At 58.2% G+C, this 15,892-nt stretch overlaps 1 protein-coding gene across 3 annotated transcripts in view; it reads left to right on the top strand.

Annotated features, from left to right (window-relative positions):
* Positions 1 to 3,284: 3,284 nt before the first annotated feature.
* EHMT1 (euchromatic histone lysine methyltransferase 1) overlaps positions 3,285 to 15,892 on the top strand; it is a 115,796-nt gene continuing 103,188 nt past the window's right edge. For 2 of the 3 annotated variants that reach the window (XM_080561858.1, XM_080561862.1), the window contains exon 1: positions 3,285 to 3,357. In XM_080561858.1, the coding sequence (XP_080417984.1) occupies positions 3,337 to 3,357 (21 nt within the window). In that variant the 5' untranslated portion in view covers positions 3,285 to 3,336. Of the gene's footprint in view, positions 3,358 to 14,485; positions 15,868 to 15,892 lie in introns of those variants that run through there. The other variant, XM_080561855.1, reaches the window with a different exon arrangement.

Below are 15,892 nucleotides of genomic sequence, written 5' to 3'. Positions count from 1 at the left end.
GCCGTGCTCTTGTGCAAATGCACAGAAATTACTGGCAAAGCGCTGTGGTTTCCAACATTCCCATCCCAGCCCTGCGGCAGGGGTTGAAGCTTGATGCAAAGAGCCTTGTTCGTGTTTCACGGACAGTGGTCCGGGACTGCAGGAGGAAAAGTCCTCCTCTTCCTAAAGCTACCTGCGGTTGTGACCGAGCGCTGTGGCAGCAGGGTCCTCAGGGTCTGTGAGTACTTTGAGCAGTACTTTTTGGGGCAGAAAAGCAATCGCTGGGTGTATGTGCCCCTCTGGAAGGGGCGACAGCTCCGTCCCTCCTGTCCTCTGCCTCGCTGCTGCCCCTTCTCTGCAGCCTCTCTGGTTTCAACCTCTTCAAGTCGCAGGGAGCTCCTGGAGGCCCCTCATTCCTGACTCCTCTTTCTTTCTGAAGAGGAGTTGGGAATTTCTTTTTTCTACAAGAAAGACCAGAAAAGCCTGGCTTCCGAACCCAGCTCTGGGTAGAAAACGTTAGTACATAGGAATTCATTTAAATTCCTGGCTCAATTTTTTTAAGCAATTGTTTGTTCGTTTTGTTTGAAATGGGGAGGGGAAGTGGTGGGGTGTGAGCAAAGCTTGTGAGATAATTGTTTCCAAACTCAGCATTCAATGGAAAATACCAAAAATATCTTCACTCCTTTCTAATGCCGCCGTTTTTCGTCCTGCATGTCTTTGTCCTCGTCCCGCTCTCCACATGTGCAGCCTCCATAGTTTTGGCTTTCTCAGTGCTGTTTGTGTCCCACCCGGCTCCGCTTTGGCACCTGCTGCTTCCCCGCCTGTGCGCGATGGGGCCGGGGGGAGGCCGCTGCCTCTGCCCCGCTCTCATCCGTCTTCATCAAGCTGTCCGCTGGCTCCGGGCGCGCTTCCCCCACCACGCTGCTGCCCTGCTGCCTCCCTTTGTCTGCAGCCTCTCGGCCGGCTCCTGCCCTGCCGGGGCCGTGTTTCAGGGGACGCACCGGGGCGCTGAGCTGAGCTAACGGGGCGCGCGGCGGCGGGAGGGCCACAAGGGCTTTGCCTCGACACCTTCTCCGGTTCTTTTCGGTGGACGTTGGGTTCTTTTTCAGCTTTCCACTGAACTTTCGGTAGTTTTGTACAAGTACTTTCTGCTAGTGCCTGGGGAAGGAAGTTTTCTAAGACACAAGATGAAGGGTGCTCTGGGGGCTGTTTGGTTTTTGTTTCTGTATTTTAATTTATTTCCAACTGTCTGCAACAGGACCACGTCCCATCCCTCCTCCCCGGGAGGGACTGCTGGGGTCGAACGCCCAACACGTGCGCCCTTCCTCGTCCCGCCGCGCGTGGCTGTAATTCCTGTCGGGGTTCTCCTCACAGACCTCGGGCTTTTATACGGCAACGTTTCTGACGGCTCTGTACAACCGAATGCTTCTGCGTGATTTATTACACGGTTTTAAATACAAACGAAGAGTTTTACATGTTTACCAGGGTGTCGGGGGAGTGTTTGTGTCCGGGGGTTTTTAACCACCAAATGTAAAGGGCAGAAAACGTAAATAAAGTTCTCCTTTTGTAAGGCCACGTCTGCCGTTGCTCGGGGGGAGGGGGGAACTTGGGCCGGGCCTTTCGGGGGCCCCCGCTTGCACCTCAGGGGCTCGGGGCCCCCTCCCCAGCCCCGGGCAAGGCCCGGCCGGGGGGAGCCGCTCCCCCCCCTGGCCCCAGGAGGCCCGGCCGGGCTCCGAGCGGGGCCCAGCGGCCTGAGGGGGCTCGGCCTCCCCGGGACGGTGCCGGCTCCCCCCCGGGGCCGGGCTCCCCCCGCCGCGCCCCTCGTTGTAAGCGCGGCGCGGCCGGGCGGGGGCAGCAGCGGCCGGCACCGGGCAGCGCTCGGAGGCCGGGCTGGGCCCCGGGGCTGGGCCCCGGCCCCTCCGCCCGCAGGGCCCCGGCGTGCCTCAGGCAGCGGCTGCGAGCGCCCTGGCGTGGGGGGGGCCGGCCTGAGGGGACGTGGCCGTGAGGGGAGGGTGGCCACGAGGGGACACGGCCACCCCCGCCGTGGGTGCTCAGGGCCGAAAGGCCGCGGGCATGGGACGAGGTGCCCGAGGGGCCGCTCCCCGGGGGCGACGCCGTGGCATAACGCTGCTGTCTGGCCCCGGGCAGCCCCGGTGGCACTGCTGGGCAGCCAGGCTGGGAAATGCCGGTTATCCGCTAAACGAGGCAGCGGCGGTGCCCTGCGCCCAGCTGGGCGCGGTGCCGCGGGTGACGCTCAGAGCTCCCCTGTGCTCCCCAGGGCCGAGGCGGTGGCACCGAGGGGACCCGGCACAGCGCAGCCCTGCCTCCGGGTTTGTCGCTGTGTCCCCGAGTCCCCCCCTCTGCTGAGCGCTCTGTTTCCACGCGGATCGTTATCTTAACGAGGGCAAGGGCGAGAAGTGTCCCCGCTTGCCCTGGTGGGGACCAGGATGTGTCGGGGACCCGCTGGCAGTGCTGGAGCCCCTGCTTTGGACATGGCGCCTGTGGGGCGGCCGCGTCGCTCCCCTCCTGTCTGCGCCCACCAGACAGTGCCAGCACCTGGTGGTTGAGGCCACCATCCCTGTCCCTGTTCCTGTCCCTGTCCTGTTCTATCTCCATCCCATCCCCACCTCACCCTTGTTCCTGTCCCCATCCCACCCTCGTTCCCGTCCTTGTCCCCATCCTGTCCCCATCCCACCCTGTCCCCATCCTACCCCCATTCCTGTGTCCCCATCCTACCCTGTCCCCATCCCACCCCCGTTGCTGCCCCGTCTCCATCCCATCCATTCCCGTCCCTGTCCCCATCCTGTCCCCATCCCACCCCTGTTCCTGTTCCTGTCACCATACTGTCCCCGTCCCACCCCGTCCCCATCCCACCCCCATTCCTGTCCATGTCCCCATCCTGTCCCCATCCCATCCTGTCCCCATTTCACCCCAATTGCTCCCCCTCCGTCCTGTCCCCACCTGTCCCCACCCCACCCCCACCCCTGTTGCTGTCCCTGTCTCCATCCCACCCGTTCCTGTCCCTGTCCCCATCCTATCCCTCTCCCACCTTGTCCCCATCCCGTCCTCGTTCCTGTCCCCATTACCGCCCCCCTTCCCCGTCCCACCCCATTCCTGTCCCTGTCCCCACCCCGCCGCTCTCCCCGTCCCCATCCCGCCCCGAGCCGTACGGCCCCCTCCCCATGGGCGCCGCCATGTCTCCGTACGGCACCAGCGCCGCGCTGGGGGCCGCCATGCCGCGGCGCGCACGCGCCCTGCCGGGCGGAGCGTCTCCATTGAGAAGAACGAGGGGAGAGGGGCGGAGCCGGGGCGCGAGGAGCCGCCGCGGGGGCGGGGCTACGCTCCGGGGCTCCGGCCATGGCCACAGCGGATGCCGAGGTGAGTGCGGGCGGCGGCGTCCATCTGCCCGGGCGGGGGGGGGGAGGGGGGGGGGGGTTGGGGGAAGGCGGCCGGGGGGGGGGGAGGGGGGGCGCAGTGGTACGGCCCGGCGCCGGCCGCCTCGTGCCGCGGGCCGGGAGGGGGCCGTGCCCCCGCCGCGCCGTGGTTCGGTCCGGCCCCTCCGGGGGGAAGAATGTGGGCGCCGCTGCCATTGTGTGCGGGGGGGGGGGGGCGGCGGCCCGGGACTCTGTATAAGTAACACCCCTCCGCGGCCGGGCGGTGGTATGGGCCATGCAGGGTCCGGGGTTCCCCCCCCGACGGCGGCGGGGAGCGGCGCCGGCGCCATGCGCGGTCCGGGGCCGCCCCCCCCCCCCCTCACCCCCCCCCTCCTCCTCCGCCGGCCGGGCTCGGGGCGGCGCTGGCGCGGCGCCATCCAGGGTCCGGGGCCCGGCGGGGCCCGGCGGCGGGCGGGCCGCTGCTGGGCGCCATGCAGGGGCCGGGGCGGCGGGGCGGGGGCAGCCGCTGCCATGCAGGGTCCCGGGCCCGGCCTCGGCCGCGGCCCCCGGGCCCGAACGGCCTCGGGGATGCTCCGAGCCCCCCGCGTAACCCGGCGGTCACCGGCCCCGAGCCCCGCGCTTCGGCAGGGGGCGCGGGACCCGCGCGGGGCTGCCGGGCCCGGTGCCGGGCCGCGGGGCTGCGCGGTGCCGAGCGGTGCCGTGCGGAGCTGCGCGGTGCTGCCCGCCGGGCCTCGGCTCGCACAAAGCCCTGGGGCTGCCACACGAGGGCACGGCCACGTGTCGGGGGCACGGCCACACGCTGCTGGCACGGCCGCACACCGGCCCCGCACGGGCCGCAGCGGGCACCCCCCGGCCGCTCGGCTGCTCCTCGCCCGGCCCTGTCCCAACCAAGAACGGCCTCGGGTTGCGCCGGGGGAGGCCCAGGCTGGAAATGAGGAGACGTTTCTGCTCGGAAAGAGCGGCCAGGCGCTGGGACGGGTTGCCCAGGAGGTGGTGGGGTCACCGTCCCTGGGGGTGTTCAGGGAAAGGTTGGACGTGGTGCCTGGGGACAGGGCTCGGTGGGGACAGTGGTGGTAGGGGGTGGTTGGACCAGAAAGCCGCCAAGGTCTCTTCCAGCCCTAACGACCGCAGGACTCGGACACCGCGCTCCAAGGGCCGTGCTGCGGCTGGGGGCCCTGCCTGGACGCGGCCGTGCCGGCGGCAGCCGTTCTCTGGGAAGCGCCACAGGGCCGGTGTGCGTTTATTAAAGGAGTGAGGCTCCCCTTGTCCGAGTTTTGTCCGAGCCTTTTTTCCTTCTGCTCTCGGTTCCGTCACAACCGCGTCGCAGGGCCTGGTCCCGCTGCCTCGCTTTGGGCTCTGGCGATGGCCAGGCGCGGGTGCTGTGGTGCGGTAGAAGAACGAGCCCGCGGGTGGTCCCGTTGCTCCGTGGCCTGGTGTCACCTTCAGCTCCCTCAGCGGGCTGCGTGCAGGACGATGCACGGCCACAGCCGGGGCAGGACTGGGCCCGTAGCTCCGCGGCTCCTAATGCCCAGGTTTGTCTTAGAAACGCAGACACCCACCTTTTGTCAGGGGGCTTCTCCCAGGAGACCCGGCTGGGTCTGCTGCGTGGGGAGCGTTAGGAAGTGTTGGTCTTAGGGCCAGGCTTAATACCCACAGATGTTGCCGTGGCTTATGGGGAGGGAACGGTGACTCCTTTGGAGTTTAATTCCTCCCCTCCCCCTTACGCTGAGTTAAATCTGGGGCCAGATCTGGCTTTGCTTATACCCCTCTGAGGCCGGAGGGGAGGAAGTTGGTCGCTGTAAATCCAGCTGGGATTTAGAGCCTGCACTAGGTGCTCTGTGCAGGGGAAAGCAAGGACTGGCGTCCCACGGCTGCAGCGTGAGACGGAGCAGTAGCGAGGGGCTGTTTGACTCAGGGGCGAGGGGTGCAGAGGCGCGGTCCTGGGGGAAGATGTGAGCCTGGAGCTGGGGGCACTGGGGGGCTGGAAGGGCCCCGCTGTGTGCCTGCGGCGAGCCCCCGCGCCAGCCTGTGCGGGCAGAGCTCCGGCAGCCCGTGGGCTGAAGATAAAACCTTGCGGGACAGACCAGCTCCTGGCCAAGCCGCGGGGCTGGGGCGTGAGGGAGAAGCTCTGCGGGCACCGAGGCTTCACCTGCTCTCAGAGGAGAGCTGCAGCGGCGGTGTCTTGTGGCCGCCCCGCGGCTGAGCTGCCAGGTGGGTGGCTGAGCTGCAGTCACTGACCGCACCGCTGCGGAGACTGGTTCTGCTGCTGACTTCCTTTGGCAGGTCTCTCGTATCCCGTCTGGTTTGGTGCTTTTACATGTTTTAGACCTACGGTGAATGCAGGACTAAAATTAAAGTTTGAGGGATTGAGTTTACCTCGCTCAGCAAGTTTTATGGTAGCACAAGTTCATTGAGTTTGACGCTGCTACTCCAGTTCGTGTCAGTTCTAGTGTAAAGAGAATCATCTGACTGTGTGTTTCCCGAAACGATCATTCGGTGTGAGCTTGAAAACACAGACTTCAAGCCACGATGTTTTTCCTCAGGCTCGTGCTAACCTCAGGAAGGCTGGTGCCTGCATGCTGAGCAGGAAGCAAGGTGCGCGTGTGGCTTTGAATGAAGTGGTTCTCCTCAGAAGTTACACTGCATTTTTCATCATTTTTTTTTCCTATCTGTTCAGATCTGTAACATCTTTTTTTTTCTGGAGATGCAGCTTTGATCTTTAAAGCGAAGAGACGGCGTGCAAGCCACATAGAGGACAGATTTCCCCAGTGTTCAGCACCCTGAGCTGAGAGCAGAGCTTCGGTGAGTTCAGCACCTGGCTGCTCCCCATGTTTTGAAGGCGAGGGCTCGCCAGCCCGAGCGGTTTTGAAAATCAGGCTCGCGATGCTGCGGCTTCGCCCCGGCTTTGATCCTTGCTCTCATCCCCTTAGCCAGCTGGTGCTGGGAGCACGCTGTAGGCAGTCCTCCGCCTGTGCAATGAACTCCCTACTGGATTAAGGGGCAACATTCACTCATGTCAAAGAGCTTCCTATTCATGGGTCCCTGGCTGGAAGGAGGTTGCTGTAATAGGCCACCGAGTGCAGGAGTGATAATAGGAAAAGCCAGGACCTAATGAGCAGTGCCTTTGAGCAGCCAGCACGCAGGCGATTTCTTCGGTTTCCCGCTTTCTGTTTTGCAGGTGACGCGAAATCCAGGGCCTCTTTCAGGCCTGCCCTGCCCTTCCTCCTCTCTCATTTACTCCTGCCAGCTGGTGTCACAGGCGAGGAGAGGGCTCTGCTTTGCTTTCCCAGGGCCGCTGCCTTCAGCACGGAGTCTGTGTCCGTGAGCCGCCTCAGGAAAACTCGGTGCCCTTTAAACCCTGTCCTCTTCTCCTTCGTGAGCTGCCTGGGAGCCTCCATGCCTTGTGGCTGCTGGACGGAAGTTCTCTGCGGCCTCATTAGGGCGGTGGGGATGATGATACTATGTTGATGTGAGACCCCCCCACAGGATAAATGTGTGTGTTTCAGTTGGGTCAGCTTTAACACGGCGTGAAACATTTTAGCAGCGATTTGTGTGCGGAGAGGAGTTCCTTCCCTGCTTCAGACACTAAGCGCCTGGTAAGGGCAGGAAAGTTTGTAACTGCTTTAGAGGCTTTTACCTTAGGGTTACTTTGCTAATATGTTAAAATTGCACCCTGCCTTGGCCCCTGACAAAGTTTTACCACCCCAAATAGCTGCTAACATCGCCTGCCCTAGCGGGAGTTCTCCCAGCGGTGCTTGGGCTGTGCTGAGCTAGCTGACAGCTGACGGAGGCTGTTTGGGAAACCGTCCTTTCCTTCCATGGGCACAAACTTTAAATAACAGGTCGGGCAAATGCGGCTCCTGAAGTTTTAAGAAAACAACTGAAGGGCTCGTTTGAGGCTAAGCCGATGTGGCTGAGCCAACGTGACTGAAGGAAGCGTCTGAAGAACAGTTTGTCAAGTCAAGGCAGAATCAAAGGCCTGGTTTGTACTTTGAAAGAGCCCTTCCAGTGTAATTATGCTGGCTGGACAGGATGATGTTTCTTTTTCTTTGCTGAAGTAGTAACACTAATAAAAGTCTTTGCTGTGGATGTAGCTCTATTAGTGTAGAGGTGATTTTAGACCAGGGTAGCTCTTTTTGCTTTCTAAAGCAGAGGCTTGGTATACGTTTGAGAAGTTTTGCAGGCTTAGTTGTCTGCCTGCAACTGCGAAGAAGTTGCTCTCCCCTCTGCCGTAGCTGTGTCAGCAGAAGGCCTCGCAGAGACGCAGTTAGCAGCAGAAGAACAAGAAGGAAAGCAGCTCTTCCATGGCGGGGCCGCTCCGAGCCGCGCAGGCAGGTAGCGGGGTGGGCGCTCACCCCGCGACCGGCACCAGCACCCCGTAGCAGTGAGTGCAGCGCCCGCACCCTGGGGTTTTGCACTTCCACGTGTGCCTGAGAGCAGCCGATATCAGAACGACGAGGGGCTGAGGCTGTTGCACTGTCCCTGCTCTGAAACCCTTGTCTGGGGCCTCGCTCTGCGTGACTTGTCCTGGCGTTTTGTGATCTGGAGCTGGGGCAATGCCACCTCACGGCCTCTGCTCCAGTAGCGGGGCTGTGGGGGGGTTGGAGGCAGCCTGCGGTCCTCTTGCCTTTCCCTCGCAAAGTGCTGAAGCAGCACACTGCGGCTGTGTGTTTTGGGCCTCTGGGGCCCCGAAAAGGAGGAGGTGGCAGGGGGTTGTTCCCACAGAGGCAGAGGTTTTACAGGAGGGTGAGCAAGAGGCGCTGCCACCTCTGCTCCACCACCCGCATTGAGAGAAGGGCTTGCAGGGACAGTTCCTGCTCCTTTCGGTGAGGCCGGATCCCCTGGGGAGGGGGGTTACGTTTCCCCAGGCTCTGCAGGCCTGGCTCCTGTTCTGGGGGCATGCTTTGTGCAGGACTGCGAGGGGTTCGGGGGACCCTTTGAGTGCCCCAAGCCGTGCTTTGCTGGAGATTCCCCCTCCGTGTCTGTCTGAAGGCTCACCGAGCTGTCTGTGCCCTGGGGTCGGGCTAGGGAGAAGACGTGGGAGCTGTCCCCGCTCCTCCCGTGGGCAGGCACCTGGTGCCGTGACGGATGGGGACTGGCTCAAGTGGCAAAGTAAATCCGACAGGGAGGGGAAGAGTTTGCCGGCTTAGCTTGGCTGCCAAGCTCTGTGAAATGCATATAAACCCAGAATAAACTGCTTATAAAAGCTCTTGACGCTAGTATCACTGTGTCTAAAATAGAAAGGCTTTCCTGCTTTTAATTAAAAATTTCTAGCATAGGCAAAGTACCAAGGACGTGCCATGTATCCGCTTTTCGAGCAGGAAGCGCTCTTCCAAGAGGATTCCTGTTTCCCACCTGATCCTCGCCACTGTCCGGCCGTCTGCCACCGGGCAGTATTGCCCGAGTTTGCGTTTCAGCTGGTTTGGCTCCACGCAGCAGTCGCTGTTCAAAAATGCAGGCCGGCATGTCGAGCAGCCAGCTGCCGAGCAAGGTGAGCCGACACGGTGCAGGGCTGAGCTGCCCGGCTGCGGAAGGGACTGGCCTGGGGCTGGAGGCGCGCTATTAAATATTAAATCCATCCTTTTCAGTGTCATATCCCCTTCTCGAGGGAGAGCTCTCAGAGGCAGCGGTGAGCAGTGTCAGCTCAGGACAGGGAGGCAGTGAGTGGGATGGACTGGTAGAGCAGAAAATTCAGGTCCACTTCTGTTTGCATATGGCTCATCATCCTGCTGAGCGCAGGGAAAGGGAGGAAATCTGCAGGTGGCACAGCTGGGGAGGAAGTAAATAGAGAGCGAGATAACCAGGCCGACATGGCTAAACTCAAAATAAGGCCAGGTAAGTGACGTATCCCATTTGTTACAGGGAAATGCAAAATTATGCAAACAGGGATGAAAATATCCAGAGAGATTAGAGCTTCTTGGGTCAGAAGGGCCAGTGCGTGAGCCAGGAGATGGTTACGAGCTGCTGTCACTAAGAATTCAAAACCAGCCGCAGGGAGCTGGAGAGCTGAGCAAATTGAGGTAAGTGGAAATAACAGTGAAGCCCAAAGACTACAGCAATCCCTTACCTGTGATGTGGGACGAAGTATTTGAGCCAAGTCCAGCAAGCTCATGATTCTGCAGGAAAACGTGCCCGCTCGTGCTCGTCTTCTTAAAACGAGGAGGGACGTGGAGCTTATTTCTTCTGAGGGCAGCCAGGGTGACTGTGACGGCTTTTGCCACCCACAGAGCCTGAGGAAAGAGCCCGAGCATCGCCATGAAGAGAGCTTTGCAGCCCGGGGGGCTGAAGTGGAATATTCTGTACTTTAGCCTTGCTTCGGTTAAGAGAAAAAGTCCGTGTGTCGTTCAGAGTGCTACTTCGGCTTTCTAATTCATCTCAGAACTTGAGCGTCGATGGGAACAGATGTGTTTCAGCATGTTGGCTGGCCAAAGGGAGCCCTGGTCTCACTAGGACTGTTGACCAGGATCTGCTGATGCCTTGAACGCAGCCCTGAGTGTTGTGAAACACTGCGTTTTTTTGTTTGTTTTTTCTCTCTTTTCTTTCTTTTTAAGCGTGAGCTCCTGGGTTCTCGAGAATCTCAGCTGCCTTCCTCCTCTGCAGTTGTTTCTAGTCTTTGCAGTTTCAGAGGAAGCTTTAATAGGTAATTTCTCCCAAGGGCTCAAAGCCAGAAGGCAAATTACCCAGATGTTTTAACCAATTTCAGCAGAAATTGGGGATGTTTCATACTGCTGACCGAAGGCATTCGGAAGCTATAGTCAGGTCCTCTCAAAAATCATAATATTGTTTCAAGAAGTGGGAAATTCAACGTGCACGTGGTAGAGGACTTGGAAAGGACGAAAGGGTTTCCGAAATCATGCAGTTCGTCCAGCTGCTGAGTTGGGAAGGTGCACGGGGAGGTGGTTGTTGGAAGGTGGCGTTCGGTGGTGCCTCGTGCACGCAGCTGCCCAAACACCTCTGGCTTCAGAGCTGTGCCGTGCCGCAGAACTGAGGGAAGGTTTCTTATGTCCAAGGTGCATTTCTTATGTCAAAGGGGGTAGGCAGCAAGTTTACACCCCATCAACTAGGGTTTTGTCGATGTAAAACAGCCCATACCGGCGTTCAGGAGAGCACGGGCTGCTAGCTGGTTTATAGGATTCCATCTCATATCCTACTGGCCTGTGAGTTTGAACATAAAACTCCAGATTACAAGCACATAAAGCACGAGTCTAAGTGTTTTGTTAATTGAGGAGCACGATTAATATTTGATAAATTAAATCAACATCCAGGAGGCTTTGCAAAAGTCACCAGACAGCTGCTGAAGTGGTAACCAAACATTAGGTGGTTTTTATTGCAAACTTGCATGTAATAGCTTTTGTCAGCTTGTCTGTGTTCTGCGCGTTAAGGATCTGTGAATCCCATATGCTTGAAAGCCTCGTGGTCTGTAGGATGTGCATTTTTTAGTACTCTTAGGATGCATCATTTTAAACTGGTGCTTTACTACCTCTTTAATACGCGGAGGTGATTGTTTATAAGCAGATGTCCTACAGGATCTGCAGACAATCGTCTCTGCCAAACTTTGAGGATAGATGAAGAATGCTCCTTTAAGGATGGCCTTCGGATGAGACGTAATATTTACTCTTGCTGTGGTGCCAGATCCTGTAGCTTCCAGCGCGTGTGGAGAGGCGAGGTGAGGAGCCCTGCTGTCTTTTAATCAACTTCCCCCTTTGCCAGGGAGACGCCACCAGTGAGCAAACAAACTGCTACCGAGCACGTTGGCTGGAGATGTGTCTGCTTTGACTTGTAAGAATTTACAGTGGAGAGAGGTTAGCACAGCCTCCGGCTTGCGTCGTTTCGAAAGATCAGCGAGGGTGGATCGTATTCTGCCTTGGTTATTTCCACTGTGTTTTCCAGTTACTGCAAGCTGTATTTCCCCTGCTTTTTGGGATTTAGGTTGTCTGCCACACACTCTGCGCCTGACTCCCAGGTTTTTGGAATTACTTTGTGCTTTTATAGTCCTCATCCCTACTGGAAGCACCCCTCGTACGGGTGATGTGGTTACGCAGTTGGGTTTCTAACGGTTTAGCGCCTCTTCTCACGAAGCTGTATGTTGATAGCACGTTGCTTTTAATTGCTTATGGCTTTTCTTAAAAGCTGCTTGCTTTGATATCATCTCCAATCCATGCCTGCGGATTCACCTCAGAGAGGCTCTTCGGAGACATATTTTATCTCCTCCCGCTCCCATGTGCCAGCAGACTCGGATGTCACCGACTGCTGCAGATGCCCTGCTGCTGCTGCATGCCGATCCAAGGTGTGTGTTACATTGCTGCTGCCGTTTGCCCAGGACCCTGCCGTGTGGCGCGGATCCTGCTCGCCCCGGCCAGCCTTGCAGCGACCCTAAGGACAGCACCCAGCGTGGCAGGGCCATGGAGGACAAGGGCACGGGGTGGTCGGGAGCGGGCGGCCACGTCGGGTCCGAGGCTTGGCCAGTTTTAGCAGCCCACCTGCCTTTCCTCGCTGGACCTTTGTTTCCAACCTTCTTCACAATGAAAGGCAGAGACAGTGGCTTTTCCAGCGGCTGAAGGAAACCTCCCTGTGCTGCACAGCCCTTGATGAGGATGCGCTGTGGCCTCGTACTGGCGTGGATGCGCTCCGGTGGCACGGCTGTGCGGGCAGCTGCGTGCCCTGGGCTCCTGCTCACAGCCTCTGCCAGCTCAGCCTCCTGCCCTGGGAGGCAGCCCCGGCAGGAGCAGCTGGGAGAGGGGATTTCCAGCATCTTGCCTCAAAACATGCCCAGCCTGGCCACTGCTGGACTGGGCACGGCGAGGGCGGGCAGGCCCCTGGGAGAAGGCTTGGGTATTCTCAGTGAGAATATTCCTGGGGCAGGGAGGCTCCGTGCCGCTCCCCCCGGCGTGCTCGCGGTCCGCTTGTGTCGGCAGCTTGAAGCCCGTGCAGACTCTGGCAGCAGGACCACGTGTTTTTTGCAGACGTGGCCAAAGAGCCAACTGCAGGAGGCCCCTCCGCCTATGGGTATTTACACATCGGATGCCCGGAGATAGTCAAAATTCTTTTTTAAATGACAAAAACTCCCCGAGTGGAAGTCGGCGTGGGGCTGCCAAGAGCCGCTCCTGATGCAACAGTGTCTGCTTTTAAAGAGAAATGTAAATTGTGACAGGCAGCCCCTGGCTGCTGCGCGGTCCCGGATGAGTCAGATTCTTCCTTGCGCTGGGACGGGAGCGCCGATGCAGTTGCTGATTGCTGCCAAAGCAAGGAGTCCGCACAAGGAGATTAGGCAGCAGTCCTTTTCCCTGCTGGGTGCTCATTAACGTTTTCTTGCTGATGTATTATTAATTAAGCTAATTTTTATTGCTCTGTAAGTATAGATGGTGCTTTGCAAGCACAGGACAGAAGCAGCTTGTTTCCCAGAGTTTCTGGAGTGCGTGGTGTGCAATGTGCAAAACGGGAGCATTGGAAAAACTGACGGTGCTGTTGAATACTGAAGTAAGGTAAATCTCTGGGTTTTGTTTTCTTTTTTCCCTCTTGGTTAGCAGATGCCCGGCTTCGTTGCTGCCTGGGGCTGGGGAATGGGGAGCCGTACAAACAGAGAGCTGAGGACCTGTAAATGCCCCGTATGCAGCATTAGTGCAGGCAGATAATAGGAATTACGTGCCAGAAGAGTTTGCAACATCGACCCTCCGTAAGACTACACAGACCAAAATAGAGTATTACATTAAAAGGGTCTTGGGAGCCGATCCAGAACCACAGAAACGGGAGGGGGGAGGCTTGCCGTCAGCCTCGGGAGAGCACATTGCTCCCACGTACCCAGGCACTGGGCCGTCAGCACTTCAGGCAAAGGGGGTCACAGAACTGTCCAAGCGAGGCTGGCTGGCGGGCTCTGCTGCTGAGCTTTGGGACGTGTCCCTGCTGCAGCGCCACTGCGCCCCGAACGACTCGGGAGCCTTGTTAAGCGCCAGCGAGTCCAAACGGTGCTAATTGGCCTGGCACCACCTTTGTGGTGCTTCCTCTACCACAACCACGGTCTGTCCTTGCCGTCTGCAGCCCCGCAGGACTTTGGGGTGCAGGGGTGCGCTGGTGCCTTGGGATCGGCGAATCCCCACCAGTTTGGGGCCGTGTGCTCGGAAGCCACTGGGGCCCGCGGAGCTCTGGTGGGTGTCTGCGTGTGCTGCTTTCTCACTGGGTCCGTGGGGTGGCCTCCTAGCCCGACGCCTCCCTTGATCCTCTCGTGCTGGGGGTGACCCCCGGGGGGAGCAGAGGCCCCGACCGAACGCGGTGCTCAGCTCCCCAGCCCCTGCTGCTCGCCCTGGGACAGCTGGGGCACCTCGCGGGGCGTGCGGCTCCCGGTGATGCTGTTCTCAGCTGTGAGATGGAGGCAATGGTGCACAGCTATGTGGGTGACTTGGTGTTAGAAGCCTTTGGTTGGGAGTGGTGTAGAAATGGTGAGTGTAAATTTTGAGCTGTACGTGTAATCTTCACTGGGTAAGAGATGGCAAGTAACACAGGTCAAAATTTTCCCTATTTTACAAGCTCTGGTTCTGGGTTCTGGTTCCTGGCTTCCTTCCTCGAGGTCATGGCTGACCCTGAGTAAGAGAAATGGAAAACTTAAAAAACACTCTGTAACACATGAAGCATTTGTGAATAAAGCAAGTACAACTCCAGCACCTCTCCTTTGGATTTCAGGTAACAACACTGGGCTGGAAAAATGTGATCCATAAAAATCTGGAAAATGCGACCCATAATTTTCTCATGTCCTCTTAATACATTCCTAAATTAGGAATAGGCCCTGCCTATTCCAGCCTAGTATTTCTTGCAGAGATACTGAGGAGTAGTTGGCTTGGGTTGCAGATAGCTTTGACGGTGACAAGAACTTATTTGTGATAAGAACTTGTAGCGGTGTCTTAAACCCAAACAAATCTGTGCAGTTGTGGCATCTGCTACAGAGCCATTCTCTGGCCATGCTAGGAAACGAAAAGAAAGTGGCACTTTGGTGAACTTTCCTGTATGTTTGTTCACATCTGTTTTTTTTTTTGTTTGTTTTTTTTAACGTGGTTTTCAAGGAGCACAGCAGTGGCAGCTGGAGATCCAGGCCTAGGCGTGCAGTGGAGGTGAGTGGGGAGAGGACAGAGGGGACACACGGGTGCGCAGTCCCCGTTTTTGTCCCCGCCGCGGCTGGCACGGCCCCGGAGCGCCTGTCCCTGCAGGTTCCTCCCTGCCGCCGGCTGGCACGGCTGCGTCTGACCTTGCAAAAGCACAAGGAAAAGCTCCGCTCTCTTGGTTTTTTTCAGCTGCTTTATTTTTATTTATTTATTTATTTAGAATGAGGAAAAGCCCTTGATATTTTGGCATGAATTCACAATACTTCCTTTTATTCTGTGCGTGACAAAACCATGTGGTTGCAGTCTCTTGCTCAGCCTGGGCAGGATCCACTCCTTAGTGGACTGCCATCAGAAGTTCAAGGCTATCGTAAATCCCACTTAAAACACCTGCAGTGGGTTCGCTTTTCTTTGGCACTGGGCACAGCAGTGGGAAGGAGTGTGTTCTACCGAGTACTGCAAGTTAAATTGCATGGAAGGAAAACCAACCAGGACTGGTTTTGCACTGCATTACCAGAGCTTTGCAAAGGTTTGGCCAACGTGAGCTACGTTTTCTGTTGTCTGTGAGCATCCCTGAGCGTTGCATCGCCCGAGCAGTGAAGGCAGGAGCAGAGGGCTTCCAGCCCCAGCCTGCAGCACAACCAGGCGGTGGGTCTTCAGCCAAACGTCTCAGCACATCGCTCTTCCAGGGACTGCTGGATGCATGCCACCTCTGCAAACGAATCTCCAGGAACACGGTCGCTTCCCTGCTTCTTTCTCTGGGAATACTTGAGTCGAAGGTTTTGTTATTCATCATGTGAACTCAGGTGCTGTTCTGCACAGCTTGGTTGCAGAGCTAACCGTCCGCAGCCGCTGCCGTTTTCTGGGTGCTGTCCCCTCCCTTACCTCACCAGCTGCACTGCGATAGGAAGCACAGAAAGCACGTCTGTGGTGGAAAGAACAGAAAGCACAGCTGTCCTTCCTGACCTGGGAGCGCTGCCTCGTGCCGCTGCCTCCTGGGCTGGGCAGCGGGTGGGAGGAGCCGTTAAAATCTTTGTAGTTAATGGGAGGAGTCATTAAAATCTTTGTCTTTTCTAGTAGATCCTCATGTGCCAGTATCAGCTTCTCCAGGGACGTGGAGGCCAAAATCACAGAAGAGCCCCTTCCTGTCCTGGCAGCCCAGCGTGACGCCCCGCGGGCGTGCCGAATGGTTGGACGAGGCGATCTTGGAGGTCTCCTCCAACCTAAAGCATTCCGTGGTTCTGAGCGGTGTGTGCCGTCGGTCGGTTGTTGAAAGGCAGCTCGAGGTGGGAGCGAGCCCAGGGTGCCTCTCGTCGCGGTGCGCTGCGGGTCCGAGTGGGGTGGAGGAGGAACAGAAGCGCGTGCGGCAGTGCTCTGCTCTGTAATTACGTGCTGTGCACAGACAGGTAGGTTTTGATCTTGCAAACATTT

The sequence above is a fragment of the Anser brachyrhynchus genome, assembly GCF_964034855.1.
Source record: "Anser brachyrhynchus genome assembly, chromosome: 19".
Lineage (NCBI taxonomy): Eukaryota > Metazoa > Chordata > Aves > Anseriformes > Anatidae > Anser > Anser brachyrhynchus.
Note: the sequence above shows the minus strand (reverse complement) of the source record. Positions and strands in the feature narration are given on the sequence as shown.